The sequence below is a fragment of the Pteronotus mesoamericanus genome, unplaced genomic scaffold (genome assembly GCF_021234165.1).
Source record: "Pteronotus mesoamericanus isolate MK-2021 breed Mesoamerican mustached bat unplaced genomic scaffold, CSHL_Meso_final contig_82, whole genome shotgun sequence".
Taxonomy (NCBI): domain Eukaryota; kingdom Metazoa; phylum Chordata; class Mammalia; order Chiroptera; family Mormoopidae; genus Pteronotus; species Pteronotus mesoamericanus.
Window position 1 is genome coordinate 3438772 of NW_026555265.1, and position 24378 is coordinate 3463149.

Genomic DNA, 24378 nt, shown 5'->3' on the forward strand with positions numbered 1-24378 from the left:
GGTTGTGAGGAAGATTACAGGAAATAATACTTTCAAATACTTAAAACAATGCTTGGCAAATAGTATGAGCTGAATAGATATTGATAATTATCATCTCTCTGGCGTCCACAAATTTCTTCAGGTTTGGGATTGAATTTCCAGCACTAAATTCTATGAGTACCATATTGGTAAATACAAATCTTACATCACTGTCTTGCAGATGCAGCTGCCCCTATTATCCCACACTGACCATCATCTCTAGAAGGGGGTCCAGAGTGTACCTGTCTGGTCCTAATCATAATGAGCTCTTCCTTTGGAAGTTGTCCTGCACATCCTAAAATGGGAGAGAGAAAGAAGAAGGGCCTGTACTAGGCATTCTGTAGCTTTTAATGTTCATTGAACTTCAAGGCAATCATTGTCATCTCTCCTTTTTACAGAAACTGAGAAAGAGTGACCTCTGTGCATGGTACTTGGCACAGAATAGATATTCGGTCTGCTGATGGTTGACAGAATGGCTGCATAAATGACTCATGAAGACCACCTGTCCCTCCAGGGCATCTACTTAGTCACTTGTTTTGAAAACAAGGGACCTCAGGTTTAGAAATTTAGGAAACTTGTTAAGGCTCCCATCACTAATGAGTTAACACCCACAGTCCTGTCTGATTGCCTTTACACCGTGTTATATATATATATAACTTTGTTTAAAGGATATCATTATCCAAAACTGTAAAACAATGTTGTTTTTTGCTTTGCTCTCATTGTTGTTGTCGTCTGGTTTTGGGGTTGGTGTGTGCTGCTTTTCCTGAAAACAGAAGTTGTCAGAAAATTATTGTCCCAACTACTGTATATGTGTATGTTAATTTGTTTAGTGAAGGTTGGGCCAAGGGTACATGGTCCCAGCGGAGTGCAGTTTCCTAGAATGCAGCTCACAGGGCCAGGGTTTTTGGTCCTACCTGCCATAGCTGTCTAAGGATATTCGAGGGCAAACTATGCTTTGTGGAACACATAACCACACGGTTCTCTTTAGAGCAATTGTTCTCAAACCCACTGCATATTAACATCGCCATTTTAGAGCTCCACCCCAAACCAAATAACTTGGAATCTCTGCAAGTAGATCATGGGTATCAGTATTTTTTCAAAGCTTTCCTAGTTGGAAGTCAGAGTTTGAGGTTCACCACCTTAAGATCTTCTTGGAAGGACCTTCCCCTATAATGATTTTCCCTGCTAAGCAAGTCCTGATGTTCACTGAGTGCTCCTGAGACTTGGGGGGGTGGGAGGTGCGGGGAGAAGTGATGCTGTAGGGACTCCTCTTCTTGCCCTGGAAGTGGGAACGGGCCCCACTCCTAGACAATGCTAAAAGCATCAGAACTATGATTGAATAATAAACATATTCATAGGAAAACATGTGCTGATTAAGAAGATGGACTTTAGAAGTCTGACCGGGTTTTTATCCCAGCCTTACCTCATTCTACCTGAGAGACTTCAGCCAAGTCAGTTAACCTCATGTTTCTTATCTATCAAATAAGGATAGATAAGGGTTGAGAGGGCTAAATGGAAGAATGTCAGTGGAATGTATAGGGCAGTGCCTGGCACAGAAAACAATACAGCAGATTTCTTTTATATATTTGCAGCACTTCTTCACACAATGCAATATATTTAAATCGGTGAAGCGTGCTTCTTTTGCAACTCTATGTGGGACTCCCCCTCCAATTTACCTCCTTACCTGAAGGTCCAACCTAAGCAAATATATATCTATAAATGAATCACCACATAATGACTTCCTTTCATCAATAGGTCACTCAGCCTTCACTCCTTCCCATCAGGTTCGCTGCCTAGGCCTTTGTCCACCCATTCTTGAACTGTTCTCTCTGTTTGGGGGTCTATCCTGTTTTGGTGTAATCCTAGCTCAATTTTTTATTTTGTACTTAAAATATTTATTATTTTGTACTTTAAATGTTTCTTATTTTTGTCTCTCATTGGTCAGTGAAACAAGAGACAATAAATTGTTTCTCATTCGCCATATTCCTCATGTCTACCACTGGTCTAGAACTACAGTTGTCGTTGCTCCTTTTTCTGTTTTGTGTGTGTGTGCGTGCGCGCACGCGCGTGTGTGTGTGTGTGTGTGTGTGTACTGTATTTGGAGCAGAACAGAGGAGAATGGCTATCTGCCCCCTCCTTCTCCCTGCTGTCCATGTGCCGATCGACTCTGCAAGCACTTCTGCAAGGATCACATAAGCAATAACATAGTGAAGTAGTACAATATAATGCAGGTATATACAAGGAGGGAAGCAAAAAAAAAATGGAATTATCTTCTGAAGGGCATTCCCCTTGTAGTACAGGCTTCCCCCGCTAGGTGAGTGTTCGAGGAACCCATCTGTATCATTGTACCAGCTGGCATTGTTGTGAGAGGCTGCGTTTGGCTTCAGTGAATTTTTCTGAGGATTCTTTCAACACATTTGCCCATTTCATGATGGGTGATTTATGAGCACACCTGCCCACACCTCACTGAGTGTTCAGCAGTTTTTGATCAAAAAAACAAAAAATGGCATGACCCTCATGCCCTACCCTCCTTATTCACCCTATGTTGCCCTAAGTGACTTTTCTTTGTTTCCCCGAATGAAAAATACCCTCAAAGGGAAATGATTTACTGATATGGAAGAGGTGAAAAAAAAACCTCAAAAACAGCAGAAGCACTAAAATGTATCAAAATTGACAAGTTCAAAAACTGTTTTGAGCACTGGAAAAAATGTCTTGATGGGTGTATTGCATTGAATGGAGAGGACTTTGAAGGTGACTGAAGTTTAAACATGTGAATAAATACACAATTTTTTATAAGTAAATTCGGGTTTGGGGGGAAGTCTCCCCTCATGTATACAAGCAGAATCACAGAAGTGGATATGTCATAGAGTCCAACTTTGAAAATCGGATAAGGATTCAAGTATTCACAGAGCTCAGTAGCACTAACCATAAGAGGCTAAACATTACTACATTATTTAAAGAAAGAGTCCAAGAAAATAGTGACTAAATTTGATGTGTGATGTAATTTGCGACACCACACCTTTACTTAAACGGCTATCAATTGACATTCTTTATAGATTCTGTATTGTTTAAGGCCATCTGTGACACAAAAGAAGCCTGTTCCATAGAAGTGCTTCTAATTAATGTTAAGTGAACTGCTTTCTCTGGCTCAGTGCTGGCAAAATAGTTTATGAGAAAACTTAGCTGATTCTGTTCATGTAGTTACCAATGGGTGGAAAGGCATTGAAAATGCTTCAGACTAAGACATGAGGGAGATTATTCTCGTTGGTGAAAAGCAACATATGTTATAATGCCACAGAATTTGTTTTTTTTCCAGCCAACCCATTGTCACCAGTCTGCCTCGGAACTGTTTTGCATGCAGATGAAACCTGTTTGGGTGACACTTGTCAGCTGTTTTCCCTTACAAGCAGTACAGAAATAGGCACCCTTGGAAAGTGGCTCAACTTGGTTGAACATGAGAATCACCTGTAAGCTTTAAAAAATTCCATCCTAGGTCATCCTATCTCAGACCAGTGAATTCAGAATGTCTGGATCAGGGACCCAGAGATCAGTATTTTTTTAAAAAGTCGTTTCCCAGATAATTCCAACATACAGGCAAGACTGAGAATCACTGTCCTTAGAACTTAAGCAATTTAAAAACCTCCTTATTACATTCCTTGATGCTGCAAAGTTCCATAAAATAAAAGCTTTGGCGATTAGAAAATGCCATCAGCCTAGAACCTTCAGTGAGTGTTATATGGACCTGTCACAAAAAGAATGCAAACTTGTTCTAGTATATTTTTGGACCTTCAGTGGAATATAATTTCTGAAACAGCTTAATGGAGGCTGTACTTTAGGACAATAACTCCAGTGGCTATATACAAAGTCTGTCTGGAAAAAGTCCAGACATTGTTAATATAATGAGAACAGTTTGCATGAGCATTCAGAATGACTGAGCAAGTAGAGCAACGAATCTGCATCAAATTGTGTGTTAAGTTTGAACATTCCTCCACAAAAACTGTTGGGATGATTCAGAAAGCTTTCAGGGACAATGCAATGAGTGGAGTGCAGATAAAAGTGTGGCACCAACGCTTCAAAGATGGTTGAAAATCTGTTGAAAGTAATGCATGTTCTGGAAAGCCTGCAACAAGCAGAACACCTGAGAATGCTGAATGTTTATGGGCTGCAGTCACCAAAGATCAGCAACTTAGGTGACTTAGCACCCGACAGCCAAGGTTTGGTGCCCCGTGACTTCTGGCTTTTCCCAAAACTAAAATAATCTTTGAAAGGGAAAAGATTTCAATCTGTCGATGAGATTCAGGAAAATACAATGAGGCAATTGATGGAAATTCCAACATAGGATTATGCAGAAGGTTTTGAACAGTAGAAGAGACACTGGGAGAACTGTGTGAGGCCCCAAGGTACCTGTTTTGAAGGGGATTGAGGTGTCATTGTCCTATGTACAATGTTTCTTCTATTTTGTATCTTCTTCGATAAATGTCTCTGTTTTTCTTATTACATGGCTGGATATGTTCTGGACAAACATATATATGCACAATAAATTGGGGCAGGCTTCGTTTCTAGGTATACTTGACATCATTTCACTACCCTGATATAAACTTACTGACTCAACTTTTGGAACAGGACTTTGTTCAGAATGTATTTTAGAAGATGTCCAATGAGAAAGCTGATCCATCGTATAATTGGCATATAAAGTTTCAATTCTTAATAATATTTAAAGATAGGTTATTAATTTTGCTTGTGCCTGAAATTTTCATTGTAAGTCAAGTAGCAAGGAGAACATGAAGACAAATGTGACCTGGCTTGATTTCTGCATACATTTATTATTTTATTTTTGATATTGAGTAACGTACAAGTTTGGGAGTACGTCATTGCTGATCACCGTGGCACCAACTCTTCGAATGGCTTTGGACATTTTTGGCCCCACCTCCAAAACAAACATTGTTTGCAAAAGAGAGTCTGTGGCCTATTGGTGTAGCGATCCCAGGAAAAGTATCTTTAAATAACATTTTATTTTCATATTATAAAGGAACTATATAAATTCACATTATGAAAAGAGAAAGCTAGAACCTTGAAATATGAAAACTTATATCCCATTGTTCTGCCTCCTTGGCTCAATGTGTTGATTGGCCTATAATGTTATCCCCAACCCATGCCATTTGTAAAAATGACTTGTTCAAAAACTGTGTAATTGTCCAGCCTTGCTCAAGTAGTAAGACTTCCATAAAGGCTTTCCGTTTGTAAGAGGAAGTAAATCAGAGATAGTGGAACAATCAGGAAGTGATTTCCAGGGCCCATGAAAGATAATGAAGCCCGATTTAGGTAGCAGGCATGTGTGGGAAGGAAGTATTTCAGAGGCCTTGCAGAGGTTACTATAGTTGAAAGGAAAAGGGGGAGTAGGGGGTGAGAAAGATTCACAACTGTCTCCACAGTTGACATAAAGCAACATATATAACACGCAATAATATATAAACTAGCTCTTTGTTGTTGTTGTTGTTAGGTGTCTTAATTCACTGACAAAGTTCTCCCCAGGCTGCCTGATCCTCTCTCTGTCCTTGGATTTTTTTTTTAAGTTACTGTGCTAAGCGTTGCCAACAAGCTCTTCATCCCAGCCCTGCATTTCAACTTGACCCTGGGATTCCCTCCAGCTCCTAATCAACTGCGTTTCCTCATGCCCTGATGCCTGTAAGTCTGGTACCATTCCCCTTGTTTCCCTCATTTGAAAGGGCTGAGATGCTTGTCTAAAAGGAGAACATTGAGAGTAGAGCTTGCTTTCAATGGTGTGCAGTGTTAGCCCCCGCAGGGGCAAGGATGCCCTATGCTTGAGTAACATTCTTTCCATTCGGAATGCCTCCCGAAAAGGCATATAGTTTGTAAGTTCTTGTTAATGTGAAAAAGGGAACATTCGGGCACCTTTACTGTCCTGTTGATGTGCAGGGCTATTTTTAATTTTTGTTCTTTGCTCTTTTTCTGTGCTTGTGATTTTTTTAAAGGTGCCAGACTACCCTCGAGCCTAGTGTCCCTGATTTCTCACAAGAATAGGAAAAATACAGGAGGTAGAAGAGCGGGTCATGTCTGAGACCAGCATATTAGTCTGACCCATTCTGGAAGAATCTTCTCCAAAATATAAAGGAATATTGTTCCTTATGAACATAATTTATCTGCTTTCATAGCTAAGACAAACTCTTTTGCCAGCACCAAATCACTACAGTGTTTTTGGATTCAATAAGCCTTCAGAAAAATGAGTTTTAGGGTTTGTTTTTTTTCTCTCTTCCATTCCCACCTGTCAAAATTCCATCCTTTAAGGTTGGGCTCAAATGCCTCTTTTTCCACAGAAACTTTCCGGAGCCTTCTCTGTTGTGATTTTCCTTCCACATTTCCATTGCATTTTGTCATGTGACACTTTCTCATGTGATTGTAGTCTCGTAATGACTAAAAGGTACTGATGTGTCTAATCATTTCTGTATGCCACACAGAAGCCAAATACAGTACTGCACAAAGAGTAGGTACCTAGGAATGTCTTGAATAAAATGTGAATTCCAACACTTATCTTTTCATCTTGACCTTTACGGCTCTACTGTGATTTTTCCATCTAATCAGTGATTGAAAACTACCCCCAGGTTCTCAAACTCTCCTTTAGCCATGTAGGCTCAGACTCTTGGATTCCAGATACGACACTTGGGCCAGCTGTCATCTGGATCCTAATTGCTACTTCTATGTACCTCGTAGACCAGAATGACCAATAATCAATAACATTTGGTCAAAACTATTTTTTTCCCCAAAGTGTAGTACACAGATCACTGGAAGTCCCTGATGGACTATCAAGGAATCTGGCTTGGCATCTAGAAAGGGAAAGAGTAATAAGTAAAAATAATTTTGTTGTTCTGGATTTGACAAATTTAAAATTAGTTAAATTTGAAATTTTAAAATGATACTTTTCTCAGGAATCTAGCTTACTCTTAATAATCATCACATTCTTAAATATTTCACATGTACCACGTAACCTCTGTTGAATGGTGTTTGGTCAATGTGCAGTAACAGTGCCATTCAGCGCAGAGTATTTTCGTGTAGTTGGTATGATTTTTTCTGTTGCTGTTAAACCTACATTTTTCATTATTACTATTGTATTGCATTATTTATTCATATCAACCAAAAGGGATCGGTGATTTGAATATGACTCATTGAAAGTGGAAAAAAATAGTAGTCAATATAATAACATACATACTCCTTCAGATTAATATTACAAATATAAATTTTAAAGAACAGGCTCCTATATGTATATATAGGAAATAAATCTGTGTATCGTGGGGTGAATTTGATGATTCTGCCCAAGCAGTTGAAAAAGAAAAGTTTAAGTACTAAGTATGATGATGACTTTTTAAAAATTAAACTTTATGCATTGCCTATAATCCCCAATATGTTTTCTGTAATGAAATGTTGTCAAATAATATTATGAAGCTCTCAGAATTTTTGCGTCATTTTCAAGCACACCTCAGTGAACTTTCTAGTAAACCAATTAAGTGGTTTGTTTTGTTTTTTTCTGAACAATCACAAAAATAGTGCCATATGAAATAACCTACTTTGGTTGCTAAAAACAATGCATATCCAAAATGTTAAACATGACTTTCTAAGGTTATACATCTTATAATGAAAACAGATAAAAGTTAACTCTTGGATAGAAGTTTGCAAATTAAGCCACACTCTTTTGATCAAATGTTGAGAACATATTTACTTTATAATATATCAGTTACCGTGGAAATGACTCTTCTTCTAGTGTCTGATATTTCTTATTCCTTAGGGGAGGAAATGATGGGTTATACTGTAAAGACATTCAAATCCTGCAACAGAGTATAAAAACAATACTTTTCAGGGCCAACTACAACTACAGAGGATTAGAAATATATTTGCCTCTTTCTCACAAGTTGAAACATTTAGCCCTCCCATTTTTAGGTGTGAAGTGGTTGTCAATCCAATGTGATGGAGGGCTGTGTCCAATCCTGATGCCCAGAGCCAGGAAGAAGCAAGATTGCAGAGTGGTTAAGTCCAGAGATGCTCAAACTAGACTGCTTGAGTTTGAAGTTAGTTAACCATTTTTGTGACTCGGTTTCCTTATTTGTAAAATAGGAATAACAGTACCTATCACATAGGTTGTTGTGAATATGAAATGAGTTAATATATAAAAAGCACCTCGAAAATGCCTGACACATATGAAGCACTAGGTTTGTAATAGTTTATCTGTAGAAACCTACAGATTCTTGCTGACATCCCCAATGACCTGTAATTACTTAGCAGAAGTAAAGAATAAGAAGGGAAGCTGGATGTGGATCTGATCTCTGACTCAACATTCCCACAACAGAGCAGATATAGATACATATTGCAACCAGCACAATGCCTCTCACCGACATAAATATTTTTCTTAAATTATGTTTTATTGTTATGTAAAACTTAATGTGAATTTTTTAAAGCAAAACCTGATATCCATATGTGGTCCAGATGCCCACGAATCAATGAAAGAATATTGAAAGTCAGCAGAACCCAGGGCCATGAGGGACTCCAACCCTACAGTATGTGGAACTGTTGCAGAATTGAAGGGTGTTCAAACTAAGAATAGACATGGAGGCAATGCTAACTGAGCTGCAATAATTTAAAGATTGTTGAGTATGAGAGAGGAGAGTTGTTTCATGAATCCCCAGAAGACAGAATTAGAACCATTGGGTAGCAACTAGAGTGAGAAAGCAATCCAGCTCAATATGAGAGGAACTTACTAGCAGTCAGAGTGGGCTGGAAATAAAAGGAACTGCCTTGTGATCTGCCTGTCATGGAGAGCTGGATGCAAAGGTTTCATGACCAGGGCTTTCGTAAAAGGAGTTCAAATTTGAGTTTGGACCCTGTTCCCTCATAGTCTAACTGGACACCTAGACTCTCCAAAAAAGAGTAAGGCTTTCCTAGACAAGGCCCCCTACTCCTACCATCCCGAGCCATCTTCCTTAGACGTCCACGTGAGAGCAGAGTCAGGGCCCCAGCTGCGGTTTCAGGAGACTTAAGTTCCCCTCTGTCTTTTTCTGTGGGATCTTGGGCTGTGGCAGCCCACTCCTCAACTGAGTCATGTAAAATTCCCATCGTGCTGGCCGTCCAGAGGATAGTGGTCACTCTCCCGGTGACCTTGCTCCTGGTATTGATGGCGACAGTGTTGGTCCTATTGCTGCTGCTGCTGACATTGCGAATCTGCTGTCTGCCCTGTGGTGTCTTCTACAGCAGAACCAAAAGTGTCCCTTGGTGTGTTCTTAACAGTCAATCCCTTTTTTCTTTCAGGCCGCTGTGCTCGCTGTGGGGAAAATGTGGTTGGGGAAGGGACAGGATGCACTGCCATGGACCAGGTCTTCCATGTGGATTGTTTCACGTGCATCATCTGCAGCAACAAGCTCCGAGGGCAACCCTTCTATGCTGTGGAGAAGAAAGCCTACTGTGAGCCCTGCTACATTGTAAGTTCAGATTTGATCCTCAGGTGCTTGGCAGAGATATCTTCTTTGGCAAAAGGCCAGTCATTCTACATAGCATGCAGCCATCAGATCTTTCCTTCACTCCAGACTTCAAAATATGTGCGCGTGTCAATTGGCATAGCTTAATTTTTCCCACGTGTTCCTATGAAGTCAGAAAGATGTGTTGGGATGGGGCTGCCAAGGTGTGTTAGTGGTCTGCTGGCACGACAGTCACCCTGTGGATTTCAAGCATGCATGTACAAGCCAGCGTGCTACCCCTGTAGCATCAGAGAGTTTCCCAAGTTGCAACATCGCACCTCTTATCAAGCCTCACCCTGCATTTGAAGTTGTCAATATTTGTTGAGGAATATTATAGGACCTCTGGACTTTCAATGCACTTTCAAACTCCTGGGCCCTTTCAACCAGCTCTTTTCTATCCAGAAGGTTTCTTACTTATACCCAGAAGGTTTATAGTGATGCAAATGGAGAAACCCTTTATTATAGAGCACCTTAAAGGAAATGCTGACTGAGCTGCTAATTGTTTTCTTTTTAAGAACACAACAACTATACTTCAATAACATTACTGGGTAACGAAAAAACACTCACAGCCACATTATCGTATATTTTAGCCAAGTTATTTAAGTCTGTACAGTAAGCTATTGTATGACAGAGAAATTTAATGGATGAACAGAAATGTTTTTAATATGAAGTAAATTTCTTCATCCTTCTGCATGATATTAATACACCTGTAAAACACTTGTTAGTGGAAAAAGTGGTGCTTTTTTTTTTTTTACAAACCCACAAAAGAGCCATGATTTGGCCCTCAGCACCCAGGTATTTCAACATAAAAGAAGCTTTCGATGTAAGACGTTGGGAGTTATATATAACTTTGTAGAGCCCCAAGTTTCAAGTTTATTGCAGGAGTTTCTGGCCTCATCGGCATTTTCCGATAACCTGACAGCTCTAACTCATTGCAGCCCTGGAGACTCTAGCACAGATCTGAAAGTTCTTCAAGATTAAGATCTTGCAGGATTTAATAATTTGCATTTCTTAGGTTCAATTTTATTTCCTTTTTCTCCCCAAAGGCAACTTAAACACACATATAGCTTCATTATAGTGCCACACAATGTTATAGCTGGAAAAAAAACTTTTAAGATCATTTGTCTAAACTCTTCTCTTTAGAAGTGAGAACACAGAGACACAGAGAGGAAGAAAGTAGCTTATCTTCTATCGTCGTTGTCCAAGCCAGGGCTCTATTTACTTGTTGGCACTTGTAGTCCCATGTTTTTTGCAGACATCACATAGTTTTAGTTTGTCCATAACATAAACACCGATTTGGAAGGAACAATTGCATGTCCGGGGGAATCTAGTGAATAAAATCTTACTTCTGTAGTAAATAAGAATATTTCAAATATACCCTTTGAACTCTTTGTTGAAAAGAGAAAATTATAAATTCCCTGCTTTTGTCAACAGATTGTACAGACTGTCATTCTCAATGGCATTCACATCGGAACACCACTATGAAGTTGTTACCGTATCACAGTGAACTCTGTGGCAGTGAAGTCAGCAGAGTCTATAGAGGCAACTGTATATGGCTGTTTGTCCTTATATTAATCGACCACAGACTGCTGGTTTTTATAGCTCTTGTGTCCATTTCCTATCCCTTTTTGGACTGCTTGTTGATTCTTGCTACTTTAATGAAGCTCCTGTGGCAGCTTCCTTCCGTTTTTCTTTTATGCTTTATGGGCAAGAAATCATATGAACAATATGGAAAAACAATATAACATGATGTAAAGAACACGGGTCTGAATTTGGTTCCATCATTCAATGCCTTGTCTCCCTGGGAGACTTACTTGATCTTTCTAAGCCTCAGTTGCCTCATCTATATAGAAGGGTGCTTGCAGGATTTTCCCCCAAGGTTTTGAATGTGAAATGAGACAGTCCCACCTTGGCTGGTATGTCTCAATTGGTTGGAACTTTGTCCTATAAATTGAAAGTTTGTGGGCACAATTCCTGGTCAGGGCACGTGCCTAGGTTGCAAGTTTGGTCCCTGGTGGAGGCACATGTAACACGCAACCACTCCATGTTTCTCTCTCACATCGATGTTTCTCTCCTTCTCTCTCTCTCCCTCCCTTCCCCTCTCCCTAAAATCAATGAGCATGTCCTCATATGAGGATGGATGGACAGATAGATTTTTAAAAATAAAAAAATAGAAATGAGGATATTCTTATAAAGCACACTTGTCTTGCTCAAGGAATGGTAGTGAAGTGAATGCTATTCTGAGATTAATTTTGACAAGATTTCTGGTCTATTTAGGATATCTGAATATGAGGACCTTTCATGTGCAGTGAGATTCATTGGATTTTAGGAGATTGTTTTAACCTGTCAGACATAACATTCTCCTTTTTTAAATGCTTCGCTTGCTCTCCTGAGTGCGTAATAAGACCAAAGAAAGCCTAATGTTGCTAGATTATGGGTTTCTGTGGTGTGCGGACTCAGGTTTCTATCTCCATTCCAAGCATAGTAGCTTGTGATTCTTCAGGCTGCAGCTGTTTGCTTTGGTTGCCCGATAACTATACTATGACTATGACAAAGGAACACAATCTGAGACGTAGTCACTTCCCTTGGAAGACCTGGGTGAATTCCAGTAATGGAATTCTTACCAGCCTTTTGGACTGCTCTCCCTCATAAGAAACTTTAATCATGATTTTTCTTTAATGAGCTCTATCCGTGGTGACTCTAAAATGTAATTTACTTCTTATCAGAATTCAGTTAAGCTTTACTCAAAGACCCTTGTTCTATATCAATTTTAGAGTTCAGCCCAGGCCTCAAGCCCCCAGCTGGATGTGTTAGCATTTTAATTTCTTCTGAACTTTCATACGTCCAGTGAACGGCCACATTAGAAGTGTGGAGAGTTATCTTTTGTAGGGATTGGGAAAGCTGTGTGTATCCCTCTTGGAACCAAATCCCTTAGGGTACCTACAGTGTCATCCAAATTGCCTCCTGTTCCACCAGTAGAAACCAACATCTTAAAAGCATCCTGTACAAAACAGAGAAAACCCTGCCCTTAGGACTCAGTCAATGTGTTTTTATTTTAATTAATAAAATCAGAATATTGAAGATAGCAGTTTATTCACTTATTTCTCCATAAAGACCACCCATGTTTGATGTTCCGAGGCCAGGAAGTAGACCAATCTAATATAAATTTAATTTATTCTTGCCTAAATTAATCAACTTTAAGTTATAGTTAAGTTAAACATGAACATAATTTTGAGGGAAACTATATACCAATACTGTCTTCATATTTGTTTCAATGATTAGTCATATTTTTCTATAGTCTCTTAAATCCTTAGTCATTATGTATACATAGCTATAATTAAATTTGATGTTGTACAGCATTGTAATTCTCTTAAATCATTTTATACATACTTCATTTTATTTTTTTCTGTCAATTGACTTCATATAAGTATATATATAGCTTTCTACAGTTAATAATCATTATTTTTAGCTTTTTATCTGTTTAGTTTTACATTATATTTACACACTAAATTTTAAAGCCATTTGCACTAGAAAGGTATTGGGGTATGTTCTAATCTTTTAGTGTTTTTATAAATAGCATGCCTATAAATAACTAAAATTTTTATATCATTTTATTTTGATTTACTTTCTTATCATAAATTTTTTTATTTATATTACACAATTTAGAAAGATTTTTTAGTTTACAGAACCATCACAGTAATGAAATGATATGTTAACTGTAACCTACCCTCTACTGAAATATTTTATTAATATTTATTTGGAATCCATTTAACAAGTGCATTATATAATAATTATTTTAGTTTGAATTTGTATAATTATTAACAAAATCAATGAGATGCTTTTCTACTTTCATGATAGACCTCTGAAAAGCTTTGCTCTGATTGTTCTTGTGGATCTGTATAAATGAACAGCTTAAAATTAAGAACACTAAGCTTCCTTGGCAAGTAAATTGATACAAATAGAATATATTGGCTCTAGTCCTTTCTCTCCTGGTGTGACTTTGGGTAAGTCATTTAATTTTTGAGTACCAGGATCCACATTATTAAAGGAAGGTACTAACTTCTTTCCTGTCTTCGAAGAGGAAGAATGAATAAGTATAATATATTTTATATCATGAAATTGTTTACTAATATTAGGGTTTACTTTGATAAATAAGATTATTGCCATGGCTTTTTCCCTCGGCATAATCTGATACAATTTAAAAATACTTTAAGTTTGGGGTAATTTCATAGCTACAGTTTCTATGGAAATGATGAAAAAAATAGATGTCATAGAAGGAACATGAAGACATATATGAGGAGACTTTCATGCTTTGCTTAAGAAGATTTTTATGTTGGTGTGAGTACAAAGAGCAGCCACAGAGCCTCCTACTTATGTGTCCTTCGGCCTTTAATGAGACAGGTTTACCCATAAGTGCCAATTTACAAAAGAATTTCTGTGTTCTTAGCATCGCCGAGGAGTCTACAAACAGCACATCAGAGAGTCTCAGCAAGTCTGTTTACGGAATGGCAGCCAAGGATCTTCCCCTCTTACTCAGAATGGAGGAAATCCAACTCCCAACTCTCCAGCAGTGGAAGTTGGTACAGACATTTCTGTTAGAGTTAGGATCCAAGTGATTAAAAGGCCTCAGGAAATAGGAGGCCAACGCCACAGGAGACTAAACATTTTGAGGTTCCTGAATTTGACACACTAGTGGCCAACACACAAATGGCCTTTTGCTTCCTTATGTCACTAAATGGCTACAGTTAAAACATTCTGACTTTTCAACCTACATTAAGTGGTAGGTGTCCTGCCTCTTCAGGAAAGTTGTTCTTTTCTATGCTCAATTCTTTCTAATAAAATGTTTTAAAGGCAGTTACGGCCAGAACTATATGTGGGTATTGGGCAATGAACTGTGAGTTCAGACTAAACCCGAAAAACCCGCATGAACTTCCCTCCTTCTCTTTTCTTCGTCGCGCACCACTGCTCTCCCATCTCCGAGGAGTCTCTGTCTCTCTCTTTCGTGGCACACACACAAACACACACGCACATGCGCACACGCAGAAGCATTTTCTTCTTTAAGTTGCGTTGTTGCTCCATAAATGCGCTCCCAGAAAAAAAAGAAATGGTTTAAGAAAGGTGAAAACTTTTCAAATATTTTTGAGAGATTTAATTATGCTAACAACCACAAATAGTTTTCTCTTCCATTTATATAGCCCCTTACATTTTCTAACGCTTCTGAGCATCTCTTATGGTATATGCAGCTTTGATACTTTCAAAGTAAAGGACAAATGAAGATTAGGAACAGATCTTCTAACTCGCAGGTATTGCCGGGTTCATACTACCACCCAGAAACAAATGTTCAGCTTCCTAAAATCATGCACATGCTGACAGCCGCCCGTGAGGGTCGTCTTCTGTTTCCACCCTTTCAGTCCATAACTGCGTGACTTATGCCTCGCTCTATTACAGAATCTGAAATGCTGAACTTACACCGATGAAAACCAGTAAGCCCCTGTCTTTCCTTGAGCATTTACATGTGGCTTTCCCTGAAATGCCTTAACTTTGAAGGCAAAAATCTTTTTGGGGGGTGGGGGTGCGGGTTAAAATAATCATAGTAACAGCTATTATTGGTTTAGTGCTTTAACCCTTACAGAGTACATGTCTTTTATCTCATGCCACCCTCTAATGACCCTAAAAAGTAGGTACAATTATAATTGCCTTCATTTCCAGTAATGAGAATTTTAGAAAAAGTAAGCTTGCTGTGTTCCACAGGGCATGAGTATCAGATCCAGGACTTGACCCCGGCCTTTGATTCTCAAGTCCAGCTTTCCACATATCCAAACATTCATAGTAAATCTCATTTGTCATTACCAGGTTTCTCTTTCCTAATCATTTCTTTTCTATTACCATTTTTTATAATGTCACGTTAAAAGTATATACAGTTAACTCAAACTCTGAATTTTATAGATATGGCTTTTCCTTATTTTTAGAGAAATACTGAGTTTAGAATATTTTTTAATATGGTAGTGATTTTTTAAAAATGTTAAATATTAAATCCTCAGGAGAGAAAAATTAGAAAATACATAGAAAGGTGCAGAACTCTCCCATCTCAATATTATAACAGTTTATACTTTACCATATACAACTTTTCTATTTCAGTGTATCTGTGTATGGGTACATGTTGATAGCTCTAACCATATATTTCTACACATGTGGTTACACGCACACACAATGGAATCAAACCATCTGTACTAATTAGTATAATAACTTGTTTTTATTACATAACAGTGTATAAAACTTTGTCTTTTAAATATTCCGTGGACATTCAAAAAGAATGTATATCACCTTTCTGAAAAAGTGACTCAAGAATTCCAGCAGACAAATAAATTAATCAAAATGAAGGGTTGCGGGGTGGGGAGTCCAGGGCAAATACAATGGTGATAAGCAATGAATGAATAAAACTAATAGTTAAAATAAAGAGATAGGAAAAAATGTAATAGTGAATTCGGACCAAAAGGAAATATTATCTACTAACCATAGTGTTAATAACAGATAAAGTACAATTCAAGACAAAACTATCAAACAGGCCAAAGAACATTATTTTATTGTAAATGCCACAGTTCCTGAAAAGTTGAGCTTTTCTTTATTAAATAGCATTAGATTGAAATTTATAATACAAAAATATTGATAAAATATGAGATGAAAATGGTAAAACCATATTCTTTATAAAACTTTAACTTATTTCTGGCAGTCTTTGACAAACCAGTTATAGAAGTTGAATATGATTGATTTAATCTATACAACCAAAAAGATTATATCTTCTTTCTAAATCTCTGTAGATGATTTAGAAAAGCATCATATCACAGTCTAAAAGGGAAAAGTAGACAGTCGCTACTTTGGCAAAATTGCACATGGCAGTATAGTCAGACAAGAAATCTATAGAAGGATAAATAAGTAAACACACTCTTGGGGTGAAGAATTCTTAGAAGTAGTGATGATGGTAACACTGCATGACTATAAAAGAAGGAAATGCAGCCCAAGTGGAATTCCAGGCAAAGTTAGGATCGTTACTTGCAACAAGAAAGAGTGCAACCATATTAACCTAAAAAAAGAAAAAAGGAAAGGATGACAAAATCAACTTAAAGGAAAAAAGAATTAGTTAAATAAATACAGTTATTGATAAATTGAAAAATACTACAACATTTAGGTACAGGAGATGATTCTATGAAAAAAGCAATGAAATAAACATCCAGTGAAGACAAGGAAGAGAGAAATTAGAGAAAATTATGAATGGAAAACAAGCTCTTAGCATAGGTATATAAGACATTCTTTAAATTATTACACTTAGAGTGTAATTTAAAAGAGGGTATTTTCTGTACAAATCTAAAATACAGGAGAGGAAAACTTTAATAACCTCAAAAAGCATGAATGAAATGTAGAGCCTACGAACTGAGAAAGAATCAAGAAATTTCACTAACAAGATTTTTCATACTTTAAAGAACTGATTCCTGAGTTCTTTCAACTTTCAAGGCCTAGCAAAGAAAAGATAAGCTTCCCAAATCATTTCATAAAAGTAACCTGGTCTAAGCTGCCCACAAAAGATAACTATGCTAAGCTTTCACCAAACAGAAATTCTAAATGAAGTGTTAGCAAATCGAATATCATGTAATGAAACAGCCCAGGTTATACCATGATATGATGTTAGAACAGTCTTAGGAATTTGTAATGTAATTAATTGTATTGATTTATCAAATTTTTAAAAAACCAGACAATTGTCTTTAACTCGATAGTACTAGGTAGATAGATGCCAAAAGGGTATTTGAAATTTATCTTACATTTTGTTAAAAAAATTGTAATAATACAAAAAAGCGATAAGTAAAATAGAAGAAAACATATATGTGTTTAATAGGATAAAATAAACTAATGGCTAGCCTTCTTCCTAATCTTCCTAGTTATGCACAGGATCACTGTTATTATAGTAATATTGTTCTTAACATTCTAGCCTTTCTATTGGAAATTGTGAAACAAAAGTCATATATATTTTATAAATTTTTTCTTTGGTATATACATTTTAATTTATTATATAGTATTTCTAACACAGATCCAAATATAAAGCATAATGTGATTAAATTCCATGTATCCATCATTTGAGAAATTAAACAGTAGCAATTCAGATGAAATCTTTAAAGTTTTGTCCTTAATACCATTCTCAAAATTTCTGTACAGAGGTAACCACTATGAAAATTTAAATTTTATCTATGCCTTTGATTATATTTTTACTACAGATCTCTAAAAACATAGAATGCTGTTTGCATATAATATTTCTTGATTTTAAATAAATAGCATTGTATCATACATTTTTTTCTGAGAATTTTTCACTCAGTATTATAAGATTAGGATACATAAATATTTACAGATGACATGATTAGCCCTCTAGAAAATATGAGAAGACAGTCTAAAGTATTAGAATAACAAAGCTTTAGCAAGCTGACAACATACAAGTTTAAATTTAGGTTTAGAAATGTAACATGAAAAAAAATCTTACACAGAATTAACAAAAAAATAAAATAAAATACATAGGTAAACCTTTAAGAGCGTAAGTGATCTAAGTGAAGAATGCTATTAAAATTTTACAGGGATGATTAACTCATGAGCAGAACGATCTGGGATTGAAAATGCTTTGGAAAGCACCTCTCACTTCCACAGGCATTCATATTAGCACCCTATAATTATCCAACAGCAAGGCTTTCAGTGGGGGAAGAATAGCTACTGCACTGTCCTTGGCTAATGTTTTTTATTTAGCCCTTTTCCCCAAATAGCCCCCAGCCGCTCTCAGTTACTGCTTGCCACATCCCTGCAGGCTCCGAGGTGGCCCTAGGTAAAGACAGTGACTCACCTGCTTGTAAGTGGAATGCACTGAAGGAGAAGGACACCTAGCTAAACATAATCCTTTCTCCCAGTCCCAATCCCAAACTACATTAATTCGTATTGTCACAGAATTAGAATTTTTTTAAGGTCTAAGAGGAACCTGCGAAATTCAAAAGTGTCATTCGTAGCTGAGAATACCTAAAGCCCAAGAAAGCTGACTGATTAGCCTGAGGTTCTATGGTTTATTAATGGGAGAGGCAGGAATAGAAACCATAAACCTTGATGATACCTTCGAACCGCTTTCTTTGGGATTGACATGAAGAGGTTTAACCATGTGTGGCTACAGGCTCCAGAAAAACATCCTTAGCAAATGTTGGATTTCATAAATTTTGGTTGGAGAGTGTAGAAATAGGACAGTGTTTGCTTCAACCCCAACCAAATTGGAGAGTCTCAGATTTCCAGGTTAATAATGCCTCTGAAACTTTATGCTAGAACCTTCCCACTGCCCTAGTTTGTTTATTTTTAAATCAAGCATGAACTCACCTCTCGGTGTTTGCCAGAGTTTGGATGAATGTCAGCATCAGGCCACAGGAATAATGGTTTAAGATTATTTAATCCTTTACTTATACACTTCATTAGGCTGAGTGAACTGTTGGCAGTGGTTCAGTAAACTTCCTACTTTAGAGATAAAAGGATGGAAATAAAATAGGGAAGGAGTCTGTTCCTCATTTTCTTTCATTTTATCTTATATGTTTTTAAGGATAAAGGAATGATAATTTTCCAGCTACAGCATGGAATCAGTATTAGTGGGGTCTTCTGAACGGCTCTGTACCCTCAGAAAAGAAAAAAACAGCTGTACTTTGGCAACATTTACAATCAGAAGACCAAAGAGCGGGGCAGCAGAAAGGAGTGTTTGTGTGTGTGTGAAGTGATTATTAAAATTGATCTTTAAAATAAACCTGAAAATAAGTTCAAGAGTACTAGTTAAGATATTCAGTTCAGGTCCTGGTATGAGGCAGCAGATAATTTTTTTTTTTTTTTAAGAATATGAAACTTAAAATTAGGCCTGGTGGTGGTCCAACTTGACCAGCCACGATTCTGCATTCACTTTTCTTTTAACTTAAATTTCTCCACAAATAGAATGAAAGCAGTATTTCGTACCTCTGTGGCTAAATGAGGGTTCCCAGAGGCTGACAGAGCTGAGCAAAAAAATCAAAGTGCGTGGGCTTTAAGCAGTAAGAACCTGCACAGGTCACACCCCAGGGACGTATATACAAAATCTACAAAGGAGAATTTTGCCTAACTTGAATCAGCAAATGGCAGTTATTAGTCAATGTTTCCATTTCTGGAATGTTACCTGCATGCTGCTGGTTTGAGAGCTCAGAGTCTGAGGAGCAGCAGCAATTCATGAGACTCCGGAAGCTTGGTTTCCCCAAAACACGTAGGACGTCACCTGCTTTGGAATGGTCCCAAAGTTCTCATTTAAAAAGTGGAGTTCTGGACCACTCCTCAGAACTTAAGCACAGGGAGCCAGGAAATTTATTTCTTTCACAAGACTCGTGGAGAGGTTTCTTGTGCACACTCATGTTTGACATCCACGTATCTGGTTATCTGGCCTTCCAGCCCGGTTCATGTAAGAAGTCCCAAAATATTTCACTTTTATTTCCCATCTCTCACCTGCACATTCTTTTTGTCACACTTGGCCAAGCTGCTCTCTCTTCTCCTGGACATTGACACTTTCAGGCGTCTCTGGCTGTGTCCCAGGCTGCTGTCTTCCCATCTCCATCTTTTGTGCTGCTTCTCCATCTTTTCTGCTTCTTCCCATCTCCGTCTTTTGAACATCTGTATCAACCGATCTTAAAAAGCTTTCCTGAAACTTCAGCAAATAGTTGTAGCCTTTCCTGAGCATGCAAGATTTTGGTTTCTCCCTCTTTCCTAGGGTATAGCCCTCTACAACTAGTATTATAGTTTTTTTGATTTTTTGACCTATTTTCTTACTGATTGGAAACGCTTAGAATGTGTGTGTTTGGGGTTGGGGTCGGAGGGTGTCATGTTTTATTCATCTTTATTTTTCCATAGTTCTCGTCACAATAGGTGAGCCTACTAAAACTTCAATATTTATGGGGAGTGGGACAAGGAAGTCTGGAGGGAAACCCCATTTCTCTCTAGATCCCAGGGTCTCTTAAGATGGTCTCTGACTCTTTGCCCTTAGATGTACCTTGGATCTGGGACTCTTATGTGTGTATAGGAGTAAACAGAACTTGGCTTCAGGAGCTTAAGAGCAGTCATTGCTGAGATGTAAATATAAAAGCTTGAAGTTAATGGCGTGAACATGAAGCCAGCTGTCTAGCTTCCAGCTGTAGAATTATCCTAAGAGCTGCATCATTCAAGGTCAAACACGCAGACCCGACTTGCAGATGAAAATTGCCGGAGAGTTTGAGTGGAGGTTCTCTGATGTTCTGAGAAGTTTGAATGGGACATTGTAATTCTCTGCCACAGCCAGACTTAAAGGAAAAAAATAGGCTTCCTGGATCTGTCTTTAGCTCACCTGCCTGCAGAGTCGGGGGAGCGAGCTGAGGTTGGCGTTATCACTACAGAGAGGCTGTGCTCTTTTTGAGCACTTTGTAGTGATGAGCAAGGTATATTGTAGGTCTTCAAAAACATTTGTTTACTTTTCAACCAAAATATCATTTAATAATCCAGTCTTCTATATTTACAGTATGGGTACATTGGATGCCAAGGGAGGGGAAAAGACTTGAGGGGGTTGGGGCACAGTGGAATGGACGTACTGAGAACTCTGTAAGCAATCTGAAAACCACAGCACACATATGTAATGAGTTTTTCAGTTATATCAAATATTTTTTTGAAAGGATAGTAAATATCTTCCACAGAAATTATTTTTATTTGATGAACTCTTTAATAATGTTAAAAGGTATTTGAGGCAACTTATATTAATAAAGCCATTGGGATACATTAGTTAAAATAAAACTGAACATTCTCAAATTCACCCATAAAAAAAGTGAAGATTTATATTTTTAATCTAGTTTAGGCAAAGCATCTGAATTTTGTTGTAGATCACGATAAACATGCAGGTAGTTGTTTCACATGACAGATAGCGCTAAAAGTGCCAGGCCTCAGAGGGGGAAACTGGGGGAAAGGAATAGGGACATTTGGTAGAAAGGGAGAAATTCACCAATGAAGTCTTCATGGAGGAAGAGACCTGTACCAGTCGGTCGTATGGTTAGTGTTATTTTCTCCTAATGCCATACATGAATTCTCCCCACTCCTGACAGATGAGTGGGAACTCTTTACTCTCTCTTTTTACAGGGTAATAAAATCAAGCTCTAAAAAACCAAGGACTTTGGAAAATGAGGAATTAGTGCAGTATTAGAGCAGAATGTTGAGCTCTTTCACTCTAAATCTTAGCCTCTACCTTTCTCTTAAATATATTCAAACTAACACATGCCCTGTCATCTGATGGGATGTTTTTTAGTCAGCAAGGCTTTTCCACTCTTTTGAGATCCTTCAGGTGTACTCTTCTAACTGAAAACAAGCACGCCCTCCTTGGTTTCCCCAGAGCTTTTATCTATACCTTTGTTTCATCTTTCACCTTTGTTTTAACTCATTACTCTTTCCACCTTACATTGGCAGACAGTCTCACCCTCACAAAGGTAGAGTACTGAGCTCCTTAGGAGTAAGCTCACTTTTTCTGTTGTCCTTTGTACCACTTTTCCCTATTCACCCGCAGACCTTGCTGCATATCTCTTAAAATAGTGCCCACAGCAATACCTCTAAGGGGAGGGGGCAGGCGCGGGGGAGGGGGAGTACTTTGTTTTTTTTTTAATGAATGCGTTAGTCAGCTCAAGCTACTATAACAAAGAACCATAAACTGAATGGCTGAAACAATAAAAAATATTTCTCGTAGTTCTGGAGGCTGGAAGTCAGAAATGTAGGGGGCCACATGGTGGATTTCTGGTGATATCTCTCTTTCTGACTTTGACAGGTCACCTTCTCACTGTCTTCACAGGAGAGGGGGAAAGAGAGATAGTAGACTCTGTGGTATCTCTTATAAGAGCACTAATCCCATCATGAGGGCCCCGCTGTCACAAACTCACATACAGCTAGATGCCTCCCAAAGACCCCATCTGCATATACTATTATATTGGGAGCTAGAGTTTTGACATGAATTTGGGAAGCAGGAGCACAATTTAGTCCATGAGGCAATGAATTATACCTTTTGGCCATAGGTCTGTGAATGTATTAGTGGCATGGGTTGATAAAGTAGTGATTAGAATATTCTACGTTTCTAGGCATAGAAGCCATGTATTTAGGGATTTAACAGGTGTATATTTGTCATCCTATGGCTTTTAAAGAACTTTGCTAGACACTCAATAGGGCCCTACTCATGTGTCAAACCATTGTATGGCCCTGCTGCATTTTCATTTAAAGATACACTTTACCCTCTAGATCTTACCTCATTTTTAAGACCAGAGAAAAGAGAAAGGCTTGGTTCTTTAGAGGGTTGTTGTGCATTCCTATTAGATCATTAGGAAATTGGCACAAGTGGCAGGAAGCCAGACTGGTCTGAGTCTGGCCAGGCAGTGTCTGCAGGTCATTTCAGCAAAGCTGGAATAACGATGTGCTCTCCCATAAAGAGCCTGTTTTCAAAAAGTCTCTTTTGGAATTAACTCCTCATGTGCGGATCAATAAGCCTCATCAACTTGCCAATGTAATTAAGAGGTGGCAGGTTAAGCATTACAATTAATTAGGTTCAAAGTAAAAGAAAAGGAAGAAGGTTGTTTTTGTGAAACATACTGTCAGATTTTGCTCAAGGATGTTTCTAAATTTGTAAAGAGGAGAATCCAGGAAACGGAGGAGATTGCTGTCGCCATTGCCTTGGGAAAAGTGAGCATTTAAACTTATATCGCTTGAATATTTTTCACTGGAGAATAAACCACTTGCAGATTGTAAGAGCCATTAAGTGAGTAACTTCTGTGTACAAAGGACTGAGTTCAAGGCTATGAGAAACACAGAGCAGCATGAGACTCAGTCCATGCTCTTGCAAAGCCCTTAGATGAATGAGAAACACCAGACATTGCATACAACTGTGATACAAGGCAAAATCTACCATTGAGAGAGATTGAGCGGTGGTGAGAGCTCTGAAAAAAGGTCAGGGAGTTCTTTGAGGGACCAGCATCCTCAAAGAACTCCCAGGTGATAATGCAGCATTTGATCCAGGCCTTGAAAGAGAAGTAGGATTTGATAAGGGGCGGGAGGAGGAAGAACGATTCCAATTTCTAAACATTTATTTTCCATGTTGAACTCTTTGTCAAACTTCTAGGCTTAAAAGAAAGAAAACAGCCTTCTGGTAACTAAGGATTGATTGACCATTCTTATGTGTGTGTATTATTATTCTGCAGAAAATTTGGGAGTAGGAGAGGTTAAAAATATCAGGTTCATAGGTTATTCTGCATATGCGACAAATAGTCTTGGACTCACAACCTTCCCCTGGCATCTTAATGGGATTTGTTACAAAGGCCAAATTCCTTTGTCTGGGAACCACAAGAAATAACAACCAAAGAAAAAGCCATGTTGATTGCTGTCCTCCCTTTTCTGAAGGTGGATATTTAAAAGCTATGAAAGAAGCACTACTTTACCTCTAGACAGATTAAGTCATTTTGGCTGGTAGAGCTGAGTGGAAGTCAATATGGATGCAGTTGAAGCTGGAAAGACCTTGAAGGTGCTCTAACCCAGGCTCCTCTTTTTGCAGATAAGTAAACTGAAGCCTAGTAAGATACAATTTTTCCAGGGGAAAGAGTGTCATGTGAATTTCCTAAATCATATATCCTCTTTGTTACATGATATTTACATTACCTTCACATGGAAGTGAATGATTAATTAGGCTTTTTCAGAAAAGAATAACGAATCCCAATTCCAAGTTACCGTTGGATGGTATTAGGCAACTTCATTTAATAATCTACCTGTTTTCCAGCTA

The 24378-nt window shown here is 38.0% G+C and overlaps 1 protein-coding gene across 9 annotated transcripts in view; it reads left to right on the forward strand.

The window, feature by feature from the left end:
• LPP (LIM domain containing preferred translocation partner in lipoma) overlaps positions 1 to 24378 on the forward strand; it is a 618933-nt gene that overhangs the window by 505855 nt on the left and 88700 nt on the right. For 8 of the 9 annotated variants that reach the window (XM_054585111.1, XM_054585106.1, XM_054585112.1 and 5 more), the window contains one exon: positions 9331 to 9500. In XM_054585111.1, coding sequence (XP_054441086.1) covers positions 9331 to 9500 — 170 coding nt within the window. Of the gene's footprint in view, positions 1 to 9330; positions 9650 to 24378 lie in introns of those variants that run through there. The other variant, XM_054585114.1, reaches the window with a different exon arrangement.